Raw genomic sequence first — 21546 nt, 5'->3', positions numbered from 1 at the left:
CCTCGTCCGCTCCCGCTCCCGCCCGCCAGTCGAGCGCACTCACGCTCGCGCTCCTCGGCCTCGCACGCCCGATGACGCCGACGACATCGAGCGCTGGCCGGCCGGGACCTGCTCCTCGCGGCACCGTCGGCCCGGCGAGCTTGCGCGCCGACAGCTTGCGCATGAGGTTGACGCGCGCTGCGGCACGTTCGTCGCCTGCGTCGGCGCTCGCTGGCGGTGGCGCAGGACGAGGCGCAGAGCCGGGCGCAAGCGCGGACGCGGCGAGGACGAGCTCGTGCTCGAGCAAGGCGGTGCCGACGCCCGTCACCGTGTTGTTGCGGCGCAGGGGCGCAGGCATTGCCGACAAGGGCGGCGGGGGCGCGTGGAGGAGGGTGCCGCTGCGCGCGAGGGCCGCCGTGCCGCTCGAGCCCGACGCGGCCGAGGCGGCCGAGGCGGCGGCGAGTTTTGCGCGTGCGCGGTGCTGCAGCTCGGCGAGGGTCGGGAGGGGCTCGTCGTTGCCGAGGAGGGTGGCCGGGACGGGCGGCGGAGCCGTGCCCGTGAGGCGGGCCATGGCGAGTTGGCGGGCGAGGAGCGAGGCGGTGCGCTCGAGGGACGAGGCCGACGACGCGGGAAAGTCGGGGAGAGGGGGAGGGAAGAGGGAAGTGTCGTCGCCGTTGTCGTGGGCCGAGGGGAATGGGCCCGACAGGGCGCCGATGGAGCGAGAGCGGCGGCGGTCCTTGACCGAGAGCGACGGCGAGCGCGACACGGTCGGCGACGGGGTGCGCGACGTCGCGGGCGAGCCGCGGTTGGACGCCGCTCGCCTCAGGGTGGCGACGGCGGCTGCTCGGCTTGACGACGCAGGCGACGCCGAGTCTTGCGGGTGCGAGTCCATGTCGGGTGCGGGCGGAGCGTCTGTGCGAGGGTGGGTGTGAATGTCAGTGGTTGGGCTTTGACGGCGCGGTATTTTACGTAGATAGAAGGTCCAGTGTAACGTTCCGGCCGTTTTCGAGCCCGAGTGGGCCGCAAGGAGACCGCAGAGGAGACCGAGAGGAGGAGAGAGATGAAGAGACGGGGGACTCACGTCGGCGTCTGAGGCGAGCGCGCACACGATGAACAGGGCCTGGCGGATTGTTGAACGCCGCCTGGTGGGTGAACGGGCGTGCTCGAGGTGGGTGTGACAGCGACGCGGTGTGTGTGGGGAGGCTTGACGCGAGAAGAGGAGCAAGGCTCGCGCGAGACGAGGGCGGGGCGCGGCGCCGGTTCGAAAGGGCCTCGGTCAAGCTTGGGGTACGGTGGAGCTGTCTGGCTGTGCCGCTGTGCAGCTTGAGCGGTGTGTGCGAGAGCGAGGTGGCCTTGTTCCTCGTCCCGGACCGCGCGCCTCTCCTCCTCGCGCTCGACACACCGCACAGCGCACCAAGCACACCAGCACTCAGCCCTCCTCACTCGACAGCCTGCGAGTACCGCACCACACCCATCCGCCAAGACCCCGTCTCCCCCCTCCTCCTCGTCCCCTCCTCGTCGTCGTCGTCGTCGCCCGCGGTCCCGCTCCCGCCAGCCGGCCGCGATGAACTCGCTCTACACTCTCGCACTGCGCCAGTCGAGCGCACTCTCGGCAGACCTCAAGCACCTCGACTCGCTCGCCGACCCGGCCTCGGCCTCCTCCTCGTCGTCGAAACCGCCCGCGTCGCTCCACGGCCAGGTCAACGCCTCGCTCGCCGCCCTCGAGCGCACCGTCGACGACTATGACGCCATGGCCCGCCGCGAGATCATCGACGCAAAGCGCGAAAAGGCCCTGTCGCGCGTCGCCCGCTTCCGTCAAGACCTCGCAGAGTTCCGCAACGAGTACGACCGCGTAAAGCTCCGCGCTCGACAACAAGTGCGTCCCCGCCTCTCTCCCTCAAAGATGCGCGCAACTGACCTTCGCGCTCGACAGGAAACCGCCTCGAACCGGTCTGAGCTGTTCGCCTCGTCGTCGTCGGCCGCCAACCCGTACGCCGCGTCCACCTCTGCCTCTGCCTCGTCCTTCTCGTCCCAACACGCCTACGGCACCTCGTCCTCGCGCCCTCAAGCACGGCATCACGCCGATGTCTCGATCCACATGCCCGGCGGCGCACCACCACCACCACCACCAGGCGCCGGCGGCGGCATGAGCGCAGACTACGCCGGGTCGGTCCACAACAACGCGCGCACGAACCACGCCCTGCGCGAGCACGACTTTGTCCAGTCGACCGGCGCCACCCTCGACGCCTACCTCGCCCAGGGGCAGGCCGTCCTCGGCAACCTGGCCAACCAGCGCGACGTCATGAAGGGTGCGCCCGCGCTTTCTCTCTCTCTCTCTCGTCTTCTTCTCTGCGATGCGGTGCACTAACACTGCCTCTTCCTTCTGTGCAGGCACCCAGCGCCGGCTCTTGAGCGCAGCCAACACGCTCGGCCTGAGCCGGTCCACCATCACGTTCATCGAGCGGCGCACAAAGGAGGACTACTACATCCTCGTCGGCGGCGGCATGGCGACACTCGTGTGCTTCTGGATGATCCTGCGGTACTTTGGCTGAGGGCGCGAGGGCGGGCGGGCCGGCGAGGCGGGGCGCGAGGAGGAAGAGGAGGAGCGAGCGGTTGTAGATACCGAGGTCCAGCTCGATACGGGCTCGTGCTCGTGCAGTCGCAGTGCGGTACCTGTGGCTCGATGTGTGCCGGCCTTGCTCCTGAGAGACGCGCCGCAGGTGTTGGCGAGCTGCACGTGCGCCTCCGACTTGCTCTCGGCGGTCCTCTTGCTCGCACTCGACACAGCTCAGCCGCGTGGCGTAGCGCAGTGCAGCTCGCTCCCACGCTACAGCGCGGCCCGCCGCCCGCCGCTCAGCCGCCCACGCCGCCCCTGTCGCGTCGCGCCCTCGACCTCGTCCTCATCGGCTCGCCAACTTGCGCCATCTCTCGCGCCTCACTCAGCGCACTCGGCGCTGCCCTTGCGGCCCACGACCTTGTGCCTCACTCTGTACTACACCATGGCGGCAGTCAGCAAGCCAGACGTCGGGGTGCGCCCCCTGTCTCCTCCCCCCCTCCCCCACAGCCCTCGGCCTTTCCTCGCTGACTCTGCCAACGCGCATAGGACGATGCCCTCCTCTCGAAGCTCCTCTCCCTACTTCCTCCTACCTCGTCGCTCGCCGACACGGCACGCTCGACCTCATCCTCACCCGCCCACTCGCACCCTCGCCTCTCGGTCGTCCTCAACCCGCACGCCGGCGCCCGTCAAGCCGAGGCCTCGTGGCGCACCGCGGCGGCCTTGCTCCACGCTCGAGGACTCTCGGTCGACGAGGAGGCTGTGTCGAGGACAGAGCGGGCAGGGGACGGCGAGCGCATCGGGCGGGAGCTGAGGCAGCGGTGGAGCGGCGACGGCGAGCGGGCTCAGGGGAGGGAGGTCCTCGTTGTCCTCGGTGGGGACGGAACGGTGCACGAGGTGCTCAACGGGCTGCTGCTCGTTGGCAGCGGCGGCATCGGCGGCGGCGGGGAGGACGATGACACGCTCTGGGAGGGAGCAGGTCGGGTCGAGGTCATCCTCGTGTGCGTCGCAGCTTCCTCTCGCACGACTCTTTCGTCGTCGTCTGACTTAGTCTCTCGTCACAGACCGGCCGGCACGGCCAACGCCCTGTACCACCACCTGTTCCCGCCCGAGTCGCCCTCGTACCCGCCCGACGCGCCCGCCGCGCCCTTCCACTCGCTCCTCTCCTTTCTCCGATCCATCTCGTCTCCTCCTTCGCCATCCTCGACATCGTCCTCGCCCGTACCGACGCTTCTCCCGCTCCCCCTCGCGCTCAACGCCCTCCCCTCGCCCTGCCCTCGCCGCACCCTCACGACCGTCGTCTCGTCCGCCGCGCTGCACGCAGCGCTCCTGCACGACGCCGAGGAGCTCCGCGCGACGCACCCGGGCGTCGAGCGCTTCAAGATCGCCGCGAGGCAGAACGTCGACCGGTGGTGGGAGGGCGAGGTGCGGTTGAGCGGGCGGCTGCGCCGGTACGACCCGGCGACGAGGGCCTGGGTGCCGGCTGCCGGCTCACCTCGAGCTTCAAGCGGCGCCGTCGACGGCGCCACGGACGGCGACGGGGCGAGGACGGTCATCGGCGGCCCGTTCGCCTACCTCGTCGCCGCCCTCGTGAGCCGCTTCGAGCCCTCGTTCGTCGTCGCGCCGTTCCGCTCCCCGTCGCACCCTCTCGCCCCGCACCCCGAGCGCGACGGCGGGCGACCGAGCATCGACGTCGTCGCTATCCGGCCCTTGCGGCACGCGCCGACGGCGGCGCTCGCGCGCGGCAGCGAGGAGGACCGGCGCAGGGCGAGGGAGGGCTTTGTCGAGCGCGTGTGGAGCGTCACGGGCGGCATGTACGACGGTGGGAGTCACGTCGACGAGGTGTATGGCGAGGGCGAGGCGGCGGAGGAGGAGGGAGCCGAGGGCCGGGCCGTGTGCGAGGTTTGGAGGGCCGAGCGCGTCGAGTGGGTCCCGGTGCGTCCTCCTCTCGCTCTCTCTCTCTTTCTCGCATTTCCTTCGCGTCGTCCCTGACTCCTTGCCGTGCCCACAGGTCGCCAAGGACGACGACCTCAAGTCGCGCCTCGTGTGCCTCGATGGTGTCCTGCACGACCTGGGCGCCTCGGGCGGCTCTCTGCGAGTGCGCGCAGTCGGCGGCGGATTGTCGTCGGTCCGAGTATGGACGTAGATGTCCTTGGAGCAGGCCCTGTACTGCACTTGATTGCGCATGCAACTCGTTCGCGCGACTCAGACTCTTTCCTCGAGTGACGGGCCTTTGCCTTGCCCTCGTGCGCAGACGAAGCTGTGTCGTTCGTGCCTCACTCTTGAGAAGGAGCAGAGCTGCAAGAACCGGACGTCGAGCGCCGGAAAGAGGGCAAACTCGGCGGACAATCTCTCACAGCTGCAGGCGCCGGTCAAGACGATTGCGAAGAACGGGACTGACTGCGAGTTACAGATACAGATACAGAGATGACGACCCGGTCGCCACGAGCGTGCGCTCCACCTCCTCGTCCCGCTCGAGTATCTTCGAGCAAGGCGCCGATCTAGAAGTCGCGCAACTTGCGCTGCCCGACGTAGAAGGCTCGGCCTGCATCGGGCGACGAAAAGATGACGGTCGTGCCCTTCTTGACTGCGGGCGAGAGGACACGAGTCAGTGCGAGATGCGATGGAGAGAAGGACAAAAGGGGAGAGACGCACTGTTGATGATGTCGCCGGCCGTCGCCTCAAGCTTGTTGCCCGAGTCGGCGTCCTCGAGAACGATCGTGCCCTCGAGAATGACCTTGAGCTGGTAGACGAACAGGGTGCGGCACATGAGTTCTCGGCGTGCGGGAGGACGAGGAGAGGGGACGTCTCGACGCACCTCGTCGTAGTGGTACGTGTACTTGAGCAGGTCATCGCCGGCCGTCACGGTAAAGACGCCGCCGCTGATGGGCTTTACGGCGTCGTCAGACGCAAAGACGTCGTCTAGAAGGAGGCAAGGCAAGGTCAGCTCGCGAATCGTTGAGGCGCCTGGAGGAAGGGGTGCGGGAGGAAGGCGGAGCTCACCGATGGCGGCGGTCGCGGTCAAGGTCGTGAGCTTGTGCTGGTGAACGGCGTCCTTGGCGAGTTCGAGTCCGGGCATGGTGGGCGTGGGGCTGAGGGTCGAGGTCGGCAAGGCGAGGAGGCGGAGGCGAAGGCGGAGGGCGGTGCGGGACGAAAGAGGTGGGCGAGACGGCGGATACAAGGAAGCAGAGGAGGACGAGAGCGTTCTTGAGACCCAGAGGTCCAGAGCCGCTGGCGAGCGAGTGCGCGAAGCTGCGGCTAAGGCGATGCGGGGCGAGCAGCCGTCGGCAAGCGAGCGGCCGACCTGCAGCGGCGCGCTGCCATCTGCGGCGCGTGCATGCCCCGGTGGCGGCTCGTGGTGCAGTCAGGCTGCCAATCGAGCGAGGCGAGCTAGGAGGGAGCGGAAGGAGGAGAGGAGGAACCGCGGGAACCGCTCGTCCACGAGCACCTCACGCTCCTCTGCTCCCGCCTGCTGGGCCAGTGCAAGCTGCGGTACCCTCTCGCGGTCTATCCAAGCACCTGCCGCTCTCCGCACGTGCGCCCGCGACGGCTGCGTGGCCTCGTCGGCTCGGCGCGGCTCCCTCGCCGCCTCGCGATTGTCCACTCGCTCCAGGGACTCTGGGGGATGCGCAGCGTCTATCAGCAGCACGCTCTGCGGCCTCGAGGCCAAGCCGGGCGGCACTGCCGACGATCCACTCCTTTCTCTCGCTCGGCGTCTCCTCCTCGACCTGGCTTCCTCGCGCCATGCTCGCCAACCTCGCCGTCGCGGCAGCGCTGCTTGTTGCACTCGCCCTGTACCGCTACTTCGTCGGCACAAAGAGACTGCCCCGTACGTCAGCCACCCAGCCGACGTCAGCAGCCACAGGTGCGTCCTCTTCCCTCCTTCCCTCTCCCGTCGACGGTCCGAGCTAACCCTCCTGCCCACGCAGAGAAACCCGTCTCGAGCTTATGGCCACTTTCTCAGAACGACGTGCTGCACAACTACGGTCGAGACGAGCTCACAGCGACCAAGCCTCTCCCGTACCGCCCTTTCCGCTGGGGCCCGTTGTACCCGCAGCACAGTGCGTCCGCTTCCTCGTGCCTTCCCTCCCTCGCCTACCAGAACCTCACACGATCCTCCTTTTCGTCGCAGTGGGTATCCGCAACATCGTCGAGTCGGCCAAGTGGCTCCAGCTCGACAACGAGTGAGTCGTCGTCGTCCAGCCTTCCCAAACTCGCGACTGACGGCCTCCCCTCGCAGGTACGAGAACACGATCAAGCTCCGTGCAGCACGCATGGCCGACCCTTCCCTCATGAGCAGCCACACCCGACCTGGCTACCACGCCCACGCCCTCGAGACGCTCGTCGAGATTGCCTCGTTCCTGTCGCAGCGGTTCCCCAAGCTGTTCGTCGTCGACCGCACGCCCTACAACGCCGCCGACTCGAAGACGCATGGCGACAGTGTCGCCGGCGCCGAAGCGGGCGCCATCAAGGGCATCCGCAACGTCGTTACGGGCGACGTCTGGGACCTCGAGGCGATCGAGCGCGAGGAGGGGCCCGAGTGGAACCCGATGCGGGTCGTAGGCCGTGAGTCGACAGTCCGGGACTCAGTCTACATCCAGGAGCCGTCACTGACTCGCCCTGTACCGTCCGCGCAGATCTTTTGCAGGACGACCTCGCCGTCATGGTCGAAGACGAGAACGGCGAGTACCGGTTCCAGGCCGGCTCAATCTGCACCGCCGGTTCGTCTCTCCTCGCCTCTCGCCATGTCGACGAGGAGGATGCGCCCACTCACTCGACCGCACCCCGTTGCAGGCTTCTGGCGCCTCAAGGACAAGATCGGCCTCACGCTCGACGATATTCACTTCAAAGGCGCCGTGCCCAACTACGCCGACAAGTATCAGAAGTCGATGAACCGATTCTTCAGCAACCTGCGCGAGGACAAGCTCGTCGAGCGCAACAACGTGAGCCGTCGTCCCTTTTCCCCTCCAAACTCATGCGCGGACTGACTCGCGACCGCCGCGCCCGCAGTACTTCTTCCAGGTCGACGAGCATCTCAGCTGGAGCGAGAAGACGAACGGCACCGAGGCCATCTTCGACCACTTCACCAAGGGCCCACAGGCCGACCTCGTCGACAAGGCTCGAGAGGTCGTTCACCCGACTGCGGCGACAAGGTGCGCCGCAACTTTCTCTCTCTCTCTCGCTCTCTCTCCTGCGCCGAACTCATTCTTGACCGCATTCGCAGTGCCTCGGACGTCTGGTTCCGCACCGAGCGGCAGACGCTGCGTCGCCTTCCCAAGACGCGCGCCATCCTCTTCACCGTCAGGTGCGCCTGTCTGCCTCTTCCGCTCCCGACCTCTCCTCGTCCTGACGCACTGCGTCCTCGACTCGCACAGGACCTACCTCATTCCTGTCACGCAGCTCGCCGACGAGCCGGGCGTGCCAGGCCGAATGGCGTCCGGGATCAGGGTGCGCTCGCGCTCTCCCACCTCTACCTCCCTTTTCCTCGCCCGACCGAGTCTGACGCACCTCTTCTTCATCGCGCAGAGCTGGCCACAGGGCGATCGCAGCGTCACGTGGTACAAGGGCGGCGAGCTGTTCAACCCGGTCCTTCTGCCTTTCCTCGACAAGAAGCACGAGGAGCAGGTCGTCGCCGGCGTCGTCAAGCTCAACGACAAGGGCACGACCGACGAGAAGTACCCGTACTAGAGTAGACGTGCTAGCCTGCAGTAAAAAGCTGTCCGAGTGCCGCACCTTGAAAGCGAGAGGCTGTGCTGCGCACGGACCCTCTCTCTCGCTTTACGATCTGGCGAGCCGTCCGAGGGCGCTCTAAGCTGTCCACGTCCCCGATTGGCGCGTAACACAAAGCTCGAGAGACGCGCTGTCATTGCGAGCGCTTTGCGAAGGTCGCACCTCGCGCGCGAGCCCGAGTCGACGTAGTTGCCGCGTCGCTCTCCCTCTCGCTGGCTACGCCGCGCGCGGCTTTCGTACTCTCACATCCGCATCTTGTCGACACCATGCTTGCACACACTCTTCGCCCTGCGCGCCTCCTCCCGACTGTGCGTGAGCCGCACTCGCGCCGTGCACCGCCTCGTCCACCAACAACTCACCTCTCGCTCGCGACCACAGCTCCGCCAGACGGTTCGCCACGCCTCGGTCGGCGGTTCTTCGCAGACGCCCATCCAGGACGACAAGCGCGACTTGCAGAACAAGGCGCGGGAGCACTCGAACACGCTCGTCTTTGGCGGACTCGCAGCGGTGGGAGCGACGGCGGTGTGGTGGATGATGGCCGACACGAGCGGTGCGTCCGGGCTTTTCCTCTGTCTCTCGAGACGTACGAACGACGAGCACTGAGAAGCTGACCAAGGCTCGGACGCGCACAGACCCGGCCAAACCGACGCTTAAGCAGACAGCGGGCGAGAACCGCCAGCCAGCCGGCCAGTACCCGCCGCCGGACAAGGCCAAGCTGTAGACAGAGAGCGCGACTGAAAGAACGATGCAGTACCCTCGCACCCCGTCCTGCCGAGAGCTCGAGAGCAGGAGAGAAGCTCGTCGTCACAGGAAGCCTTCTCGCGACGCCGACGCAGCCGCTCGCAGTCGCACGACGAGCGGGAACAACGACAATGATAATGCAAAGGACCGATGCAGAGATACCGTGACCACCGAGACGCCATCAAAGAGGGCACAACGAGGCGCACGCCGACTCCTCGTCGTCGCGCTCGCCCTCGAGCTGGCACATGCTCAAGCCCTCGAACTCCTTGCGCAGCTCCCACCCCTGCTTGCCTCGGAATTGCTCGAGCTGCTCGATCTCGACGACGCGCTCGGTGCTCCAGAACGGCTGCGTCAGGCCCGTCACGAGCGCCTTGAGCGAGTCGATCTCGCGCATGTCGAGCACGAGCGGCATCTCAAGCTCGTTGACGAGCTGCCGCGCCGCGTTGTCGCCGACGTGCTCGGCCCACAGGTACTCGACGGCGTGCTGGACAAAGCCCGGCTCGCGAACCTGGACGGCCGCAGGCGGGCGCTTGACGCCTCGGAGCGCCGTCGTCGCCGCCGCGCGATTCGGGTGCGCCCACAGCGGCGCCGGCAGGATGCGCCACACGTACTTCTCCGACTCGGCGATGCGACCGTGCTCGCGCTTGCGCACGAACCCGGTCAAAGGCGGGACGAGGACCCGGCCCGAGTCGTGCGCGATCTGGAGGAGGAGCGAGATGGCGAACTGGATCTCGGCGGGCTTGCCGCGCAGCTCGGGGACGCGCAGGACGAGGGGGAAGGAAGGGAGGGTCGAGCTGGAGGACGAGGTCGAGTTGGAGGGGAAGGAGTAGGTCAGGGACGGCTGGTGGTAGCCGAGGGCGCCGCTGATGTAGTCGTTGTCGAACTGTGAGGGCGTCGAGGCTCAGTGAGGAGGTCCTTTGCACGTACGAGAATAGAGGCGAAAGTCGGCGCGAGAGAGAGAAAGGGGTGGCAAAGAGAGAGGCTCGAAGGAGGGGAGGGAAAGGGGCAAGGAGGAAGAGGAGACGCACCGAGTCGCCGCAGCATGCGCAGTGCCAGTACAGCGTCTCGCGCTGTCGCTCCTTCTCGAAAGCAAAGAGGCGCCGGCCGAGGCGGCCCTCGCTCGTCTTGAACCGCTGCGGGTCGAGGACGCGAACGTCGATACCGCCGTCCCACGAGCTCTCGAACGACGCCGACCCGTAGCTCGCCGCCGCCGTGTCGGGCTCGTCGTCGTACAGGTTCTCGTCGAGGCCCGTCTTGTGCACGGGAGGCACGCGCTTCATGTACTGCTGCTCGCCCGACGGGTCCAGGAGGAGGTTGGTCGAGGCCCACCCCTCGCGGTCTTTCTGGCGCATGTGCCGCGAGATGACGAGGAGGCGGTCGAACAGCGAGATGACGCGCTGTGTCGGAGCGAAGAACGAGAAGCCCTGAATGCGTGTGAGAGGGTGAGCTCGGTGGCCGGGCGAGAGAAGGAAGGGAGATGAGGACGGACCGAGTTTGGGCGACCGGTCGTCCAGCTCTCGGGGATCTGCATGTCGAACAAGCCGAGGTCGCCCATGTACGGCACTGGGTCCTCCTTGAAGTAGGTGCCGCTGCGGGAGGGACAGAAAAAGGGAATGAGGTCAGTTGCGCTCTCGGTACTGGACCCGGCCGACGAGGGAGGAGGACAGGGACGCACTCGTCGACCCAGAACACGCGCCTCCCGCTCTGCAGCGCCTCCATCGTGCCCGCGAGCTTGGCGATCTCGGCGAACGTTGATGCCCCGCCGCCGACCTGGCTCGCGACGCGTGGACGACGGCCCTTGCCGTCGAAGAAGCCGCCGTAGCAGAACAGCTGCGGGTCGCGGCGGCAGTACTCCATGCAGGCCTCGTCCTGGCACAGCGTGACGACGGCGCGCTTCGCGTCGCGCTGCTCGCGGTTCTCGAGCGCCTCGAGCGGCGTGGCCGAGCCGTTGACCTCGGCGCGAACGGGCGCAAACGCCGACGGGCCGCCGGTCGCCTCGAGGCGCTCGGCAAAGGCGACGAGGTGCCGCGCGCCCATGGCGACCGACTGGTTTGTGGCCGTCGTGAGCCACAGCTGGCTGCCGGGCTTGGTGCGGCCGGGGAGGTTGCCGGCCGGCGACGAGAAGTGCGAGCCGAGGCGGGTCGTGAGGTAGTCGGCAAAGGCGAGGGTGCGCTGCTCGGCGGCTCGAGGGGTGCGGGGGTGGGTCGCGAGAGGGTAGGGGACCGTCTCGAGCGTGTTGAAGATGCGCTCGCCCCGGACCTTGGGGAGGAACGGCGCGGCGACGAGTTTGGCGAGGTACACGGCGACGAGGGCGGCAGCGGCGAGGCTACCGAGTCGAGCGAGGCTCGTGTAGAGCCGGCGACGGTTGATGGGCAGGAGCGATGGCGTCGGACGGGTGCTGGCGCGCTTCGACTGGTCGCGCCCGAGTCCCGGTCCCGCCCTGACCGCCGCCTTGTCGCACCCTGCTGCGCCGCCGCCCTTCATGAACGTCGTGAGCGACGAGACCCGCTCCATCGCGGTCGACGCTGGTGCCGGCGCCATGTCGTCGACGACGAGGAGGGCCGAGTGCAGGTTGGTGACGCTCGACCGGCGGCGGAGCTGCGACAGGTCGTTGGTCGAGGCCGCGCCCGACGAGGCGGAAGGTGCGCCTTGCGACGACGACGTCGTCGACGAGTCGTCGCTCGGGATGGGGCGCCTCGAGAGCGTGGGCGAGGAGGTCGGGTCGAGGCCGGTGGACGCGCCGCCCTCGCGACTGGCTGCGACGCCTGCGACGGTGCCGAACGATGTGCTCATCTGCTGCGCCGAGAGTCGGGTTGTCGGGCGGTGACGGGCGAGGGCAGGCGCGAGCGGGCGGGAGAACAAGGAGGCGGTGCTGAGGCGGGTGTGCGCGAGGGCGAAGGGCGACGGTGGACCGATGGGGGTTTGTGCCCGGCCGAGGTGAAGGCGAACGGTGCACTCGCACACTCGACGCCGCAGCCTCGGTGCCGTGTCGAGGTCGAGGACGAGGCGGCGGTTGTCCGAAACGATGAGGAGGGTGGCCGGCTCGCCCCTGGCTCAGGCGGGTGGTGCGGCGGGTGCAGCCCGCTCTGGAGCTTGTCGGACCCGGACCAGGCCTGGACGGAGCAGATCGTCGCGGGCAACGCGACCGAAGCGTGCGGAGGAGTGCGGGAAGCGACGCCGGCCAGCCTCCTCGTCTCTTTCTCGGAAAGCTGGACGAAGCCTGGGTGCCTGTCCGACAGCGTGCGAGACGTCGTCCCCCAGTGCCGCAGCAACAAGCTGTGGCCGCGTCTTCAGTCGAGTTGGCAGAAGCCAGCTCGCGGTGTCGACCTCAGCGCACTCGCCGGTAGCCTCAGAAACGACGGCGAGGGCTTCCCAGACCTTGTTGAAAGCCGTCTGGCGAGGCAAAAGGTAACCAGGCGGCCTGTGGACGATCCTCGCCCCGAGCAAAAAGATGATCGCACCCAGGTTTGAACTGAGGACCTTCAGTGAACTAGATGTTAAACTGACGTGATGACCGACTACACCATGCAACCTTGCTTAGAGCGGCCAACCCGTTCAAGCATGAATATAAGCGTAAGCTGATTTGACCTGTCGCTGCGGCAGCTCACCCTCGAGACCCCCAGCACCCGGAGCGCTCGCGGCCTGTGCGAAGCTGGCGAGCGTAATACGAGCACTTTGAGAGGCTTGCAGCACAGCGAGAGCCTCCTACGCTGCGGTTCGACCACACCGACTTGGCGAACCGTCTCCGCCAACTCCTCGCCCTCACCCTCATCGCAACGCGCGCCAAACGCGTCTGCGCGCGACATGGACGGCCTCTCGCAGCCCCTGGTGTACACGCAGGCGCAGTCGGCCGAGCCCGCGCAGCCCTCCCAGCCCGCGCCGGCTCCTCAACCCGCACCGCCTTCCTCCGCCGAGTTGTCTCTCGTCGCGGCGGCTCCAGTCGAGCCGGTGCACGTCACCGCCGCTGTCGTGCCTGTTCCGCCCTCGGTGCCGCCGCCACCCGTCGTCAGCTCATCGTCGGCACCTCAGCAACCCGGCCAGTCGCTCCTCCACCCCTTCCCCGAGCAAGACCCGTCCGCCCTCCCCCTCACCGGCTTCGCGAGCGTGCCTGCACGCGCCGCCGTCCTCCCCAACGCCCAGCCCTACACGCGCCCAACCCCATACGAGCCGCCCGCCGTCGAGCTCGGCGCCGGCCTGAGCCGCGACCCGCCAACACGACGCTTCATCAGCGACGCCGAGATCAAGGCGAGCCAGACCAACGGCATGAACGACCTCGTGCGCACGCCGGGCGTCGTGCACGACGACGAGGTGCAGAGCCTGAGCGTCGAGCAGCTCAAGAAGATGGGCCTCGGGAGGGTTCCTTCAGGTGCGCCCGCCCACGTCTCTTCCTGTCCCTCGTCCGCCCTCAGTCCTACCCTCGCAGGAAACCTGACGACCGTGTGCGTGTGTCCGCAGGGTTCTGCTTCTCGGCGCGCATGACGCTGCACGCGCCACTGCCGAGGACCGTCAACGAGAACGATCCGCATCCCGAACAGCCGGCGCGCATCACGGGCATCTACAACAAGCTCCTGAGTGCGTTCTCGACTTCCTCTCAGCCTCGCTCGAGGGCGTGCTGCTCACAGTTTGTGCCCGTCGCAGACGGCGGTCTCGTCGCGAGGATGGTGCGCGTGCCTGTGCGCGAGGTCCTGCGCGAGGAGGTCATGCTCGTGCACTCGGAGGGTCACTGGGATCGTGTCCGAGCAACTGGCTGTACGTCCTTCTTCCTTCCCCTTGCCTGTTCTCCCCCTCCCCAAATCAGCGTCGACCTGACCTTCCCAAACGCGGTCCTCCCTTTCCTCGCGCCCAGTCCAGACGATCGACTACCTCGAGACGTGCAAGGAGTTCTTCGAGCGTCTCTCGCTCTACGTCAACCCGGACTCGGCGTTCTGCGCTCGCCTGTCGTGCGGCGGCGTGATCGAGATGGCGAGGGCGGTCGCCGAGGGCCAGATCCGGAACGGGTTCGCCATCGTGCGGTGCGTCGCCTCTTTTCTCGTTCAGCCCCTGTGTGAGGGTGCAGGTACTGACATGCGTCGTCGTCTGCGTCCGCAGCCCGCCAGGCCACCACGCCGAGCCCGAGGAGGCCATGGGCTTCTGCTTCTTCAACAACGTCGCCATTACGGCGAGGTGGCTGCGCACGGTGTACGGCTCGGGCACGCAGAAGGACGTCAACGGGCGCGATATCAAGATGAACCGCGTCCTCATCCTCGACTGGGACGTCCACCACGGTCCGTCCCCTCTTTCCTCGCCACCTTTGGGCCCGCCGGCCACTCTTTCCCGGACCTGACCTCAAGGCACGTTCCTCTCCCGCAGGCAACGGCACGCAGAGGGCGTTCGAGGACGACGCCGACATCCTGTTCATCTCGCTGCACCGGCACGGCAACGGCTTCTACCCCGGTGGCGACTACGGCGCGCTCGAGTCAACGGGCTCGGGCGCTGGACGCGGCTTGTGCGTCCTCCTTCCCTCCTCTCTCTCTCTCTCTCTCTCTCTCTCTCTCTCTCTCTCGCGGTCGGTGTCGCCTACGAGCGCGCTCCTCGACAGGTCCTGACGGCGCCTTTTGATCGTGCAGCTCGGTCAACATCCCGTTCCTGAACGAGGGCATGAGCGACGCCGACTACCTGTACGCCTTCCAGCGCATCGTCATGCCGATCGCCTTCGAGTTCGCGCCCGACTTTGTCCTCGGTACGTCCCGCTTTTCGCCCTCGTCGTGCTCGGGGTGCAGCCGGCCCTGACCAACCCTCGCCTCACGCAGTCTCGGCCGGCTTCGACGCCGCCAAAGGCGACGAGCTCGGCAAGATGCTCGTCTCGCCCGACGGCTACGCCCACATGACGCACATGCTGTCGTCGCTCGCCGGCGGCAAGGTGCTCGTCGCGCTCGAGGGCGGGTACAACGTCAACGCGATCGCCGAGTCGGCGCACGCCTGCGTCCAGACGCTCGTCGGCGACGAGCTCCCCGTCATGCCGAGCCTGGGCAGTGCCTCGCTCGCGGCGACCAACACGGTGTACGAGGTGCAGAGGATGCAGGCCAACCACTGGCGATGCATGGGCGAGGCGGTCGAGGGACAAGACGGTGCGTGGGCGTTCCCCTCGGTCGTGTCACCGCGACGTGTCCTGACGTCCTACACCCTGCAGAGCTCACGAAGGCGGGCAAGATCGAGTCGCTGGCCGGTGCGTCGCCGCCCTCTCCTCTCCTTGCCTCGTCGCCCATCACGAGCCTGACCTCGTCCTGCCCCGCACGCAGACATCTTGAAGGCGCACCGCCTGTACGACCTCTTCCACGAGTACGAGCTCTTCAACGTCGCGTTCAGCTCGGCGTCGCTCGAGGAGGCGTACCACGACCAGCTCCTCATCTCGTGCGTCGGTCTGGTCCTCTCTCTCGGGCGCAACTCGTGCCAGCGGCACAGGCGCTCACACTGCGTGACATCACCCTGCAGGGAGAACATCTACGACGCAGAAGTGCTCCTCGTCTTCATGCACGACCTCGGCTCGATGAAGGCGGCGTACACGGCGGCAACGCTCGACACGGACCTCGAGCGGACACAGCTCGTGCGCCCCCTTCTCTCGCACCTCTCGGCGCCCTAACTGACCACCCTCTCGTCCACCTGCAGCTCGACACGAGTCGCGAGGTGCTCGACTGGGCGCTCGTCGACCACGGCTTCGGCGTCATCGACGTCAACCTGCTCGCCCACCTCGCGACGGTCAAAGGTCAACCTGTGCGCCCTCGCTCTCGCCGCCTCTCCCTCTCCCTCGTGTCCAATCCCTGACTGTCTCGGACTGCGCGCAGGCCGACGTCAACCGCAACAAGGCGCGGGAGAAGGAACTCGCTCTCTACATCTGGGACAACTTTGTCTCGTACGTCGCTTCTCCCTTTCCCTCGCTCTCGCAGCATGTCCCGAGGCCTCACGCCTTTCCCTTGTCGTCGACAGGCTCTCGAGCGCGCAGCACGTCATCCTGTTCGGCAGCGGCGCGGGCTGCAGCGCCCTCATGGAGATGGTCCGCCACCGAGGTGCGCACGAGCCTCTCTCTCCCTGCTTGACGAGCCTCTCGACGCCGAGCACCGACCCTTTTGCTCTCGTCTGCAGGTCACGCCCTCAAGGAGCGCGTGCGTGCCTGCATCTCGGTCCTCGGGCACGAGGAGCCGCCCATCCTCGACGCCGCGTCGGGCGTCCGCCCGTGGTACAAGAACGTGAGCTCTCGTCGTCGGACCGTTCCCTCTGAATCAAGTCCTGACACGTGCACCTCTCGCAGACCTCGCTCGTCCTTCTCCCGGCGACCCACGTGCTGCAGGAGGACGCTCGTCGGGCCGGCAAGCACCAGAAGAAGTTTGGCAACATTCATCGTGCCAGTGCGTCCCTGTCGTCCTCTCTGTTCGGCCCACATACTCATGACTGACCTTGCACCTTGGCCCGCAGCCGCCGAGGACGAGTCTCGCCCGACGCACCTTCTGCACGCGAGCATGCCCAAGATCAAGGAGTTCATCGCGTCCAAGATCCCGCTTGAGGCGCTCCTCGCCGCAGCGCCATCGGCTTCGAGCAGCGGCAACGGCAGTGGGAGTCGAGGAGGCGGTGCGGCAGAGGACGTCGTCATGGGTGCGCCGGCCGGCGAGGACTCGAGGTCGAACGGGTTGGTGGTCGATGGAGCTTCTTCAGCCGTCTCGGCGACCGCCTAGCGCGTTCAGCTCTCGAGTCTGTACTATGTTGTCACACGCATTTGCCTCTGTTGCTTCCTGTCGCCCGGCGAGAGCTGCACGACCGAGTCTCGCGAGAAACTTGGGCCGCCTTGCCGCGCTTGCTCGAGCGCCCAACTTGGTCGCTCCTCCCCACGTCCGCCGACCGTCCGCTGCTCCAGTACTTTAATTCAGCGCGCTTTGCTCGGCACAAAGATCGGCAACCGAGCGGACAATTGTCTCTGGCTTGCGGCGAGGCGGACCGTGGCCGGCCGCCCCTTCTCCTTCCCCGCTTCCCTCGGCTCGCATCTCTCTCTTCTTCTGCATCGCTGCAGGGCTCGAGCACCTGGCTGTACCATGAGCAGCTCGCTACTCAGCTCGCCTCGCGATACGGTCCTCGCCCTCGCGGGCTCGCTCGCCGCGGCGGTCGTCGCGTACGCTGCCTGGTCCTTCTTCTTGCACCCTCTCGCGAGCGTCCCAGGACCTCTACGCGCTCGGCTCGGCCTCGGAGGATGGTCAACCGTGCGGGCGGCCAAGCGCGACTTTGGGTGGAAGCTCGCGGCCTTGCACGACCGCTACGGCGACTTTGTCCGCATCGGCCGCAACGACGTCTCGGTCGTCGCGCCAGGCGCCGTGCAGGACATCTACAAGTACGGTGGCCCGATCAAGGACAAGTCGCCGTTCTACCAGTTCTTCGTGCGTCGGCCGTCTCGCACCTCGTCGGCGCGTCGCAGGACAGGCTCTGACCCTCGACTCGGTCCCGTTCTCGTCCCGCAGAAGGTCACCAAGCCCTCGCTCCTCGCGACCCTCTCGCACGACGAGCACGCCCTGGCCCGACGAGGTGTCAGCCCGGCCTTCTCGATGCACCTCCTCGTCGAGCTCGAGGAGTTTGTCGACGCCTGCTTCGACGACCTGTGCGCTCAGCTCGAGGGCCAGATCAACAAGGGCGGCGGCAAGGCGACCGTCGACATGGGCGACCTGCTCCAGTTCCTCGCGATGGACGTCGTCGGCGAGCTCGCGTTCGGCCGCTCGTTCGGCTTGACCAAGGCCGGGTTCGACACGTCCGCCTTTCTCCCCATGTTGGATGCCTACACTGCCTCGTCCTGTCTTTCGGGTGCGCTCAACTTTCTCTCGGTATCCTCAGTGTGGATCGCCTGACTTTCGCTCTCACAGGCACGCAGCCCTGGGCTCGTCGCGTCTTGCATTGGTGGCTCACGCGCCGTCTCGGTTCCTCGGGCAACGTCGCACTCGGCCAGAAGGCTGGTCAGGCCGTCGCCCTCCGTCTCGACGAGCTCAAGCAAGCGCAAGAGTCGGGCGACGCCGACAGCATCCGCCGCGACATCCTCTCGAAGCTCATCGCCGCCAAAAATCCCGACGGGTCGCCGTTCTCGGTCGAGCAGGTCAAGGTCCAGGCCAACAGCGCTCTCGGTACGCCCTCTGCCACCTTCTCTTTCGGCATCCGTGTACTGACTAGGCCGCCGAGTGCAGGCGCCGGGTCCGACACGACGAGCATCACGTTCCGCGCCCTCCTCGCCTACATCGTCGCCGACCCGGCCGTCTACAAGAAGGTCATGGACGAGCTCGAACACGCTTTCGACGAGGGCATCATCGAGTTCCCGATCTCGCACGCTGCAGGGTCCAAGCTGTTGTACTTCCAAGTGCGTCCTCGTCTCGACCTTCTCAAACGGCGGCTTTCCGCCTTCCTCGGACTCACGCACCTTCTCGTTCACGAACACACAGGCCTGCCTCAAGGAGACGCTTCGCCTTCATCCTGCGGTGCCCTGGATCCTGCCTCGGGTCGTGCCCAAGGGCGGCGCCGTCATCGCCGGGCGCTTCTTCTCGGAAGGTGAGCCGCACGTTCTCCCTTCTCTCGCCACTCGGCGCACTCGCATTCGCTGCGCAGGAATGCGTGCATCGGCCGCAGCTACTCTGCACGGTACTGACGTACTCGCCCACCGCAGGCGTGAACGTCGGGATGTCGCCCTTTGTCTTCCACCGCCGCACCAAGGCGTTCGGGCCCGATGCGCACAAGTTTCGACCCGAGCGATGGCTCGAGGCGAGCGACGACGAGAAGAAGGCGCTCGAGCGCAACCTGCTCACGTTCGGGTCGGGCAACCGTGTCTGCGTCGGAAAGGTGCGCTCGAACCTCTCCTCTCATTGTTCTCTTTCTCGTTCGCGGGCGAACGAGCACGTCTCCTGACTCGCCTGTCTTGCAGAACGTTGCGCTCATGGAGCTCACCAAACTCGCGCCGTCGCTCCTGTACCGGTTCAAGTTCTCGTTCACCCCTCGCTCGCCATCGTCGCCGCACAAGCTCCCCGGCCGCACCGTCGACGGCAAGGTTGACGAGGCCGCGCCGTGGTTCTGCGAGTCTCAATGGTTCGCGCACCAGCGAGAGTTCTTCTGTGACGTCGAGGAGCGCGCTGTATAAGAAATGTATTGCAAACGAGCCATCGACCAGCGACAGCTCGACTACGAACAAGGAGAGACAGAGAGGCAAGGGGCACGTCCTCAGTGCTCGCAAAGAGAGAACGCTCGCCTGTGTGAGAAGAGCACGAGGTGAGCACGCCGGCCGAGCACGGCGAGAGAGAGAAAGAGAGAGAGAAGACGAGGCGACGCACTCAAAGACCTTTTGAGAGTTCTCCTCGACGAGGAACTTTCTCTCCTTCATGAGCTCGTCGCGCACCGCCTTGGCCTCGTCGTACGTCATGAGGCCCTCGACGTCGCTCAGGACCTGGTCCCACAGCTCGACGGGCACCTTGTCCGTGCGCTCGTTGCGCGGCAGCTCGCGCTCGACCCACGCACGCTGCTGCGGCGGGACCCGGCTCGTGCTGACGATCGGCTTGAGCGGGTCGACGAGGAAGAAGACGAGGATCTTGCGGTGCCCGGGCTGGGTCGGGTCGGCGAGCGAAAAGGGCGAGACCTTGTGCTGGTAGATGTTGGGGAAGGCCAAGGCGCGACCGCCGCACGTGTTGGCCGAGTTGTAGTACTGCAGACACGGGCCTTCCCTGTACGCGTTGGGAGGCAGAGGGAGAGGTCAGGAAAGGCGACAAGGCGGGCGTGGCCGAGCGGCGAAAGGCTCGCGCGAGGGACCGACCGAGAGAAAGAGGGACGCACGGGTCGATGCCGAACACGGTCTTGACGCCTCGCACGTCGTTCTGCTCGTACGGGAGCTCCTCGTCGGCAAAGGTGCCGCGAAAGGCGAGCCTCGACTCGCCAATATTGAGCTGATCGTAGTAGTAGATGACCGACGCGACGATTTCCTCGTTCTGCATGCCCTGCACACCGCGACAGGTCGAGTCAAGTGTCAGAGACGGACAAAGGAGAGAGGAGAGAGAGGGCACGGACGCACCTCGACGTGCCAGACGCCGCCAGGATAGTCGGGATTGTCGGGCGAGAGCTGGATGTTGGCGAGTTTGACGATGACCTGGAGCTTGCGGCCCTTGAGCGGGAAGACCGGGGCCTCTGTGCGACGCTTGAGCTCGGCCGACTTGACGGCGAGGTCGAACGGCGCCGGCTCGGGGAGCGACAGGACCTTGCTCTCCTCCCACTCGTGCCACTGCTCGTCGTCCATGTAGTCGGGCAGCTCGCCGTACCACGAGCCGACGACGTTGTAGTCGACGTTGATGCGGCGCGGCGGGGGCGCTTGCAGGTCGGACACGACGCGCTCAAACATCGGGAGGAAGTGTTCGAACAGGCGGGCGAGGACGAGGTACAGCGGCGCGTGGTCCACCGGGTGCAGGCCGTTGATGTACGAGGAGATTGTCGTCTTGCCCGACTCGTCGACTGTGGGTGCACGTTGTACGTCAGGCCAGGCCTCGAGGCGCAAAGAGAGAGAGAGCGAGAGAGACGCACTATCGAAGTCGCTCGGGAGCCACTGGAACTTCTTGCTCGTCGAGTGCACCGCATTCCTCGGCTCTGGAGCGGTCCCGGCGTTGGCCATGACGAGGCCGTCCTCGTCGACGTCGCGAACGGGCGTGACGCCGTACCGTAGCGGGAACAGCGACGGGTGGACGAGGTCGAGGACCTGGTCGTTCGAGCCCGGGTGAAAGTCGGGCGAGCCGTACGGTGGGTTGGCCTCGAGGTCGGCGACGTGCTCCTTGAGCTGGGACAGGAGCGAGTCGGGCACGAGCGAGTCGGACTCGTAGATGCGGTCGAAGCAGGATGCCTGCGAGCGCGAAAAACTCAGGTCAGGAAACCCCGTGCGGCGTCCGAAGAGGAGAGCGTGGACGTACTCGAATGCCGTGCGGGTCGTCGAGCTCCTTGGCGTGCAGGGCGAGCTCGTCGAGGACGTAGTCGACCATCTTCTCGGTCAACCTCGGCCGCTCGACCTCGACCACCTCGTGCCCGGCCCCTCCCTCGGCGTCCTCGCCTCGTCCCACCATGCTCGTCTCGCCGCTGACCGCCTCGAGCGCCTCAGCGCGCCACCTCGCGCGGATGACCGGGTCGCCGACCTTCAGCGCCCAGCCCGCCTTGGCTCGGAGCGCGTACGACAGGGCGCACATGTCGACTTCTTGCAGGGTGTGCGGGCTGTCGAAGAAGCCGGGCGAGTCGTACGAGTCGCCGCTGATCTCTGTACACGGGCGGCGAGTCAGCTCGAGGCGCGGCGAAGGTGCCGGGAAGGGGGAGGTGAGGAACCGAGGACGCACGGTCGAACGGGGTGGGAAAGGCATGGTAGGGCGAGTGTGCTGGCTTGCTGCTGCTGTTCGACTGGTCGGGCGGCATCTTGAGAGCCGTGAGCTGCTGCTGTCGAGCCGCGAGGGGTCGAGCGGTGATGAGGGCGAGCCGGGCGCCGACGGACGCGGGCAGCGATTGGCGGGGCAGGCAGGGACTCGCAGCCG

General features: G+C 66.9%; 10 protein-coding genes and 1 non-coding gene across 11 annotated transcripts; 6 read left to right on the top strand and 5 right to left on the bottom strand.

Annotated features, from left to right (window-relative positions):
- Window positions 1-39: 39 nt before the first annotated feature.
- Window positions 40-871, bottom strand: RHOBADRAFT_45042 (uncharacterized protein; the record flags this gene model as incomplete). Its single annotated transcript, XM_018414530.1, has 1 exon — window positions 40-871. A coding segment is annotated over one exon (832 nt), but the record flags the coding sequence as incomplete, so codon positions are not given.
- Window positions 872-1543: 672 nt separating this feature from the next.
- On the top strand, window positions 1544-2657 carry RHOBADRAFT_37599 (uncharacterized protein; the record flags this gene model as incomplete). The annotated part of the gene is made up of 4 exons (XM_018413447.1): window positions 1544-1855; window positions 1913-2031; window positions 2131-2288; window positions 2371-2657. The coding sequence occupies 4 exons, from the start codon at window positions 1544-1546 to the stop codon at window positions 2529-2531; spliced, it is 750 nt and encodes a 249-aa protein (XP_018270601.1). The 3' UTR covers window positions 2532-2657.
- Window positions 2658-2910: 253 nt separating this feature from the next.
- Window positions 2911-4744, top strand: RHOBADRAFT_54357 (uncharacterized protein). Its single transcript, XM_018417271.1, has 4 exons — window positions 2911-3008; window positions 3083-3534; window positions 3598-4468; window positions 4545-4744. Exons 1-4 carry the CDS (start codon window positions 2979-2981, stop codon window positions 4677-4679), a joined length of 1488 nt encoding a protein of 495 aa, XP_018270600.1. The 5' UTR covers window positions 2911-2978; the 3' UTR covers window positions 4680-4744.
- Window positions 4745-4916: 172 nt separating this feature from the next.
- On the bottom strand, window positions 4917-5681 carry RHOBADRAFT_54356 (uncharacterized protein). Its single transcript, XM_018417270.1, has 4 exons — window positions 5537-5681; window positions 5352-5455; window positions 5189-5276; window positions 4917-5120 (listed from the first exon to the last, which is right to left on the bottom strand). The coding sequence occupies exons 1-4, from the start codon at window positions 5610-5612 to the stop codon at window positions 5035-5037; spliced, it is 354 nt and encodes a 117-aa protein (XP_018270599.1). The 5' UTR covers window positions 5613-5681; the 3' UTR covers window positions 4917-5034.
- Window positions 5682-6527: 846 nt separating this feature from the next.
- On the top strand, window positions 6528-8261 carry RHOBADRAFT_28115 (uncharacterized protein). The gene is made up of 9 exons (XM_018412816.1): window positions 6528-6594; window positions 6666-6717; window positions 6774-6973; window positions 7105-7254; window positions 7328-7476; window positions 7544-7686; window positions 7758-7838; window positions 7909-7981; window positions 8060-8261. Coding segments are annotated over exons 1-9 (1011 nt in total). The 5' UTR covers window positions 6528-6593; the 3' UTR covers window positions 8222-8261.
- A 259-nt stretch (window positions 8262-8520) lies between these two features.
- RHOBADRAFT_66661 (uncharacterized protein) lies at window positions 8521-9037 on the top strand. The gene is made up of 3 exons (XM_018419030.1): window positions 8521-8571; window positions 8642-8813; window positions 8896-9037. Exons 1-3 carry the CDS (start codon window positions 8530-8532, stop codon window positions 8982-8984), a joined length of 303 nt encoding a protein of 100 aa, XP_018270597.1. The 5' UTR covers window positions 8521-8529; the 3' UTR covers window positions 8985-9037.
- An 81-nt stretch (window positions 9038-9118) lies between these two features.
- On the bottom strand, window positions 9119-11797 carry RHOBADRAFT_54353 (uncharacterized protein; the record flags this gene model as incomplete). Its single annotated transcript, XM_018417269.1, has 4 exons — window positions 9119-9887; window positions 10033-10428; window positions 10494-10593; window positions 10680-11797. 4 exons carry the CDS (start codon window positions 11795-11797, stop codon window positions 9186-9188), a joined length of 2316 nt encoding a protein of 771 aa, XP_018270596.1. The 3' UTR covers window positions 9119-9185.
- Window positions 11798-12456: 659 nt separating this feature from the next.
- RHOBADRAFT_t68 lies at window positions 12457-12537 on the bottom strand. Its single transcript has one exon. It is a non-coding gene; the product is annotated as a tRNA-Val (tRNA).
- Window positions 12538-12808: 271 nt separating this feature from the next.
- Window positions 12809-16759, top strand: RHOBADRAFT_54352 (uncharacterized protein; the record flags this gene model as incomplete). Its single annotated transcript, XM_018417268.1, has 17 exons — window positions 12809-13370; window positions 13460-13576; window positions 13643-13753; window positions 13851-14016; window positions 14093-14268; window positions 14354-14489; window positions 14611-14723; window positions 14794-15111; window positions 15174-15209; window positions 15283-15394; window positions 15476-15587; window positions 15650-15754; window positions 15826-15893; window positions 15968-16047; window positions 16124-16227; window positions 16290-16386; window positions 16454-16759. The coding sequence occupies 17 exons, from the start codon at window positions 12809-12811 to the stop codon at window positions 16708-16710; spliced, it is 2670 nt and encodes an 889-aa protein (XP_018270595.1). The 3' UTR covers window positions 16711-16759.
- Window positions 16760-17064: 305 nt separating this feature from the next.
- Window positions 17065-19169, top strand: RHOBADRAFT_54351 (uncharacterized protein; the record flags this gene model as incomplete). The annotated part of the gene is made up of 7 exons (XM_018417267.1): window positions 17065-17403; window positions 17485-17821; window positions 17881-18135; window positions 18196-18365; window positions 18448-18553; window positions 18669-18841; window positions 18924-19169. The coding sequence occupies 7 exons, from the start codon at window positions 17065-17067 to the stop codon at window positions 19134-19136; spliced, it is 1593 nt and encodes a 530-aa protein (XP_018270594.1). The 3' UTR covers window positions 19137-19169.
- On the bottom strand, window positions 19125-21472 carry RHOBADRAFT_37592 (uncharacterized protein). Its single transcript, XM_018413446.1, has 7 exons — window positions 21355-21472; window positions 20941-21278; window positions 20561-20873; window positions 20058-20491; window positions 19823-19983; window positions 19327-19713; window positions 19125-19244 (listed from the first exon to the last, which is right to left on the bottom strand). The coding sequence occupies exons 1-7, from the start codon at window positions 21428-21430 to the stop codon at window positions 19217-19219; spliced, it is 1737 nt and encodes a 578-aa protein (XP_018270593.1). The 5' UTR covers window positions 21431-21472; the 3' UTR covers window positions 19125-19216.
- Between the last annotated feature and the right edge of the window lie 74 nt (window positions 21473-21546).

Source organism: Rhodotorula graminis (genome assembly GCF_001329695.1).
Source record: "Rhodotorula graminis WP1 unplaced genomic scaffold RHOBAscaffold_8, whole genome shotgun sequence".
Classification (NCBI taxonomy): domain Eukaryota; kingdom Fungi; phylum Basidiomycota; class Microbotryomycetes; order Sporidiobolales; family Sporidiobolaceae; genus Rhodotorula; species Rhodotorula graminis.
This window is presented reverse-complemented; position numbering and strand designations above follow the sequence as displayed.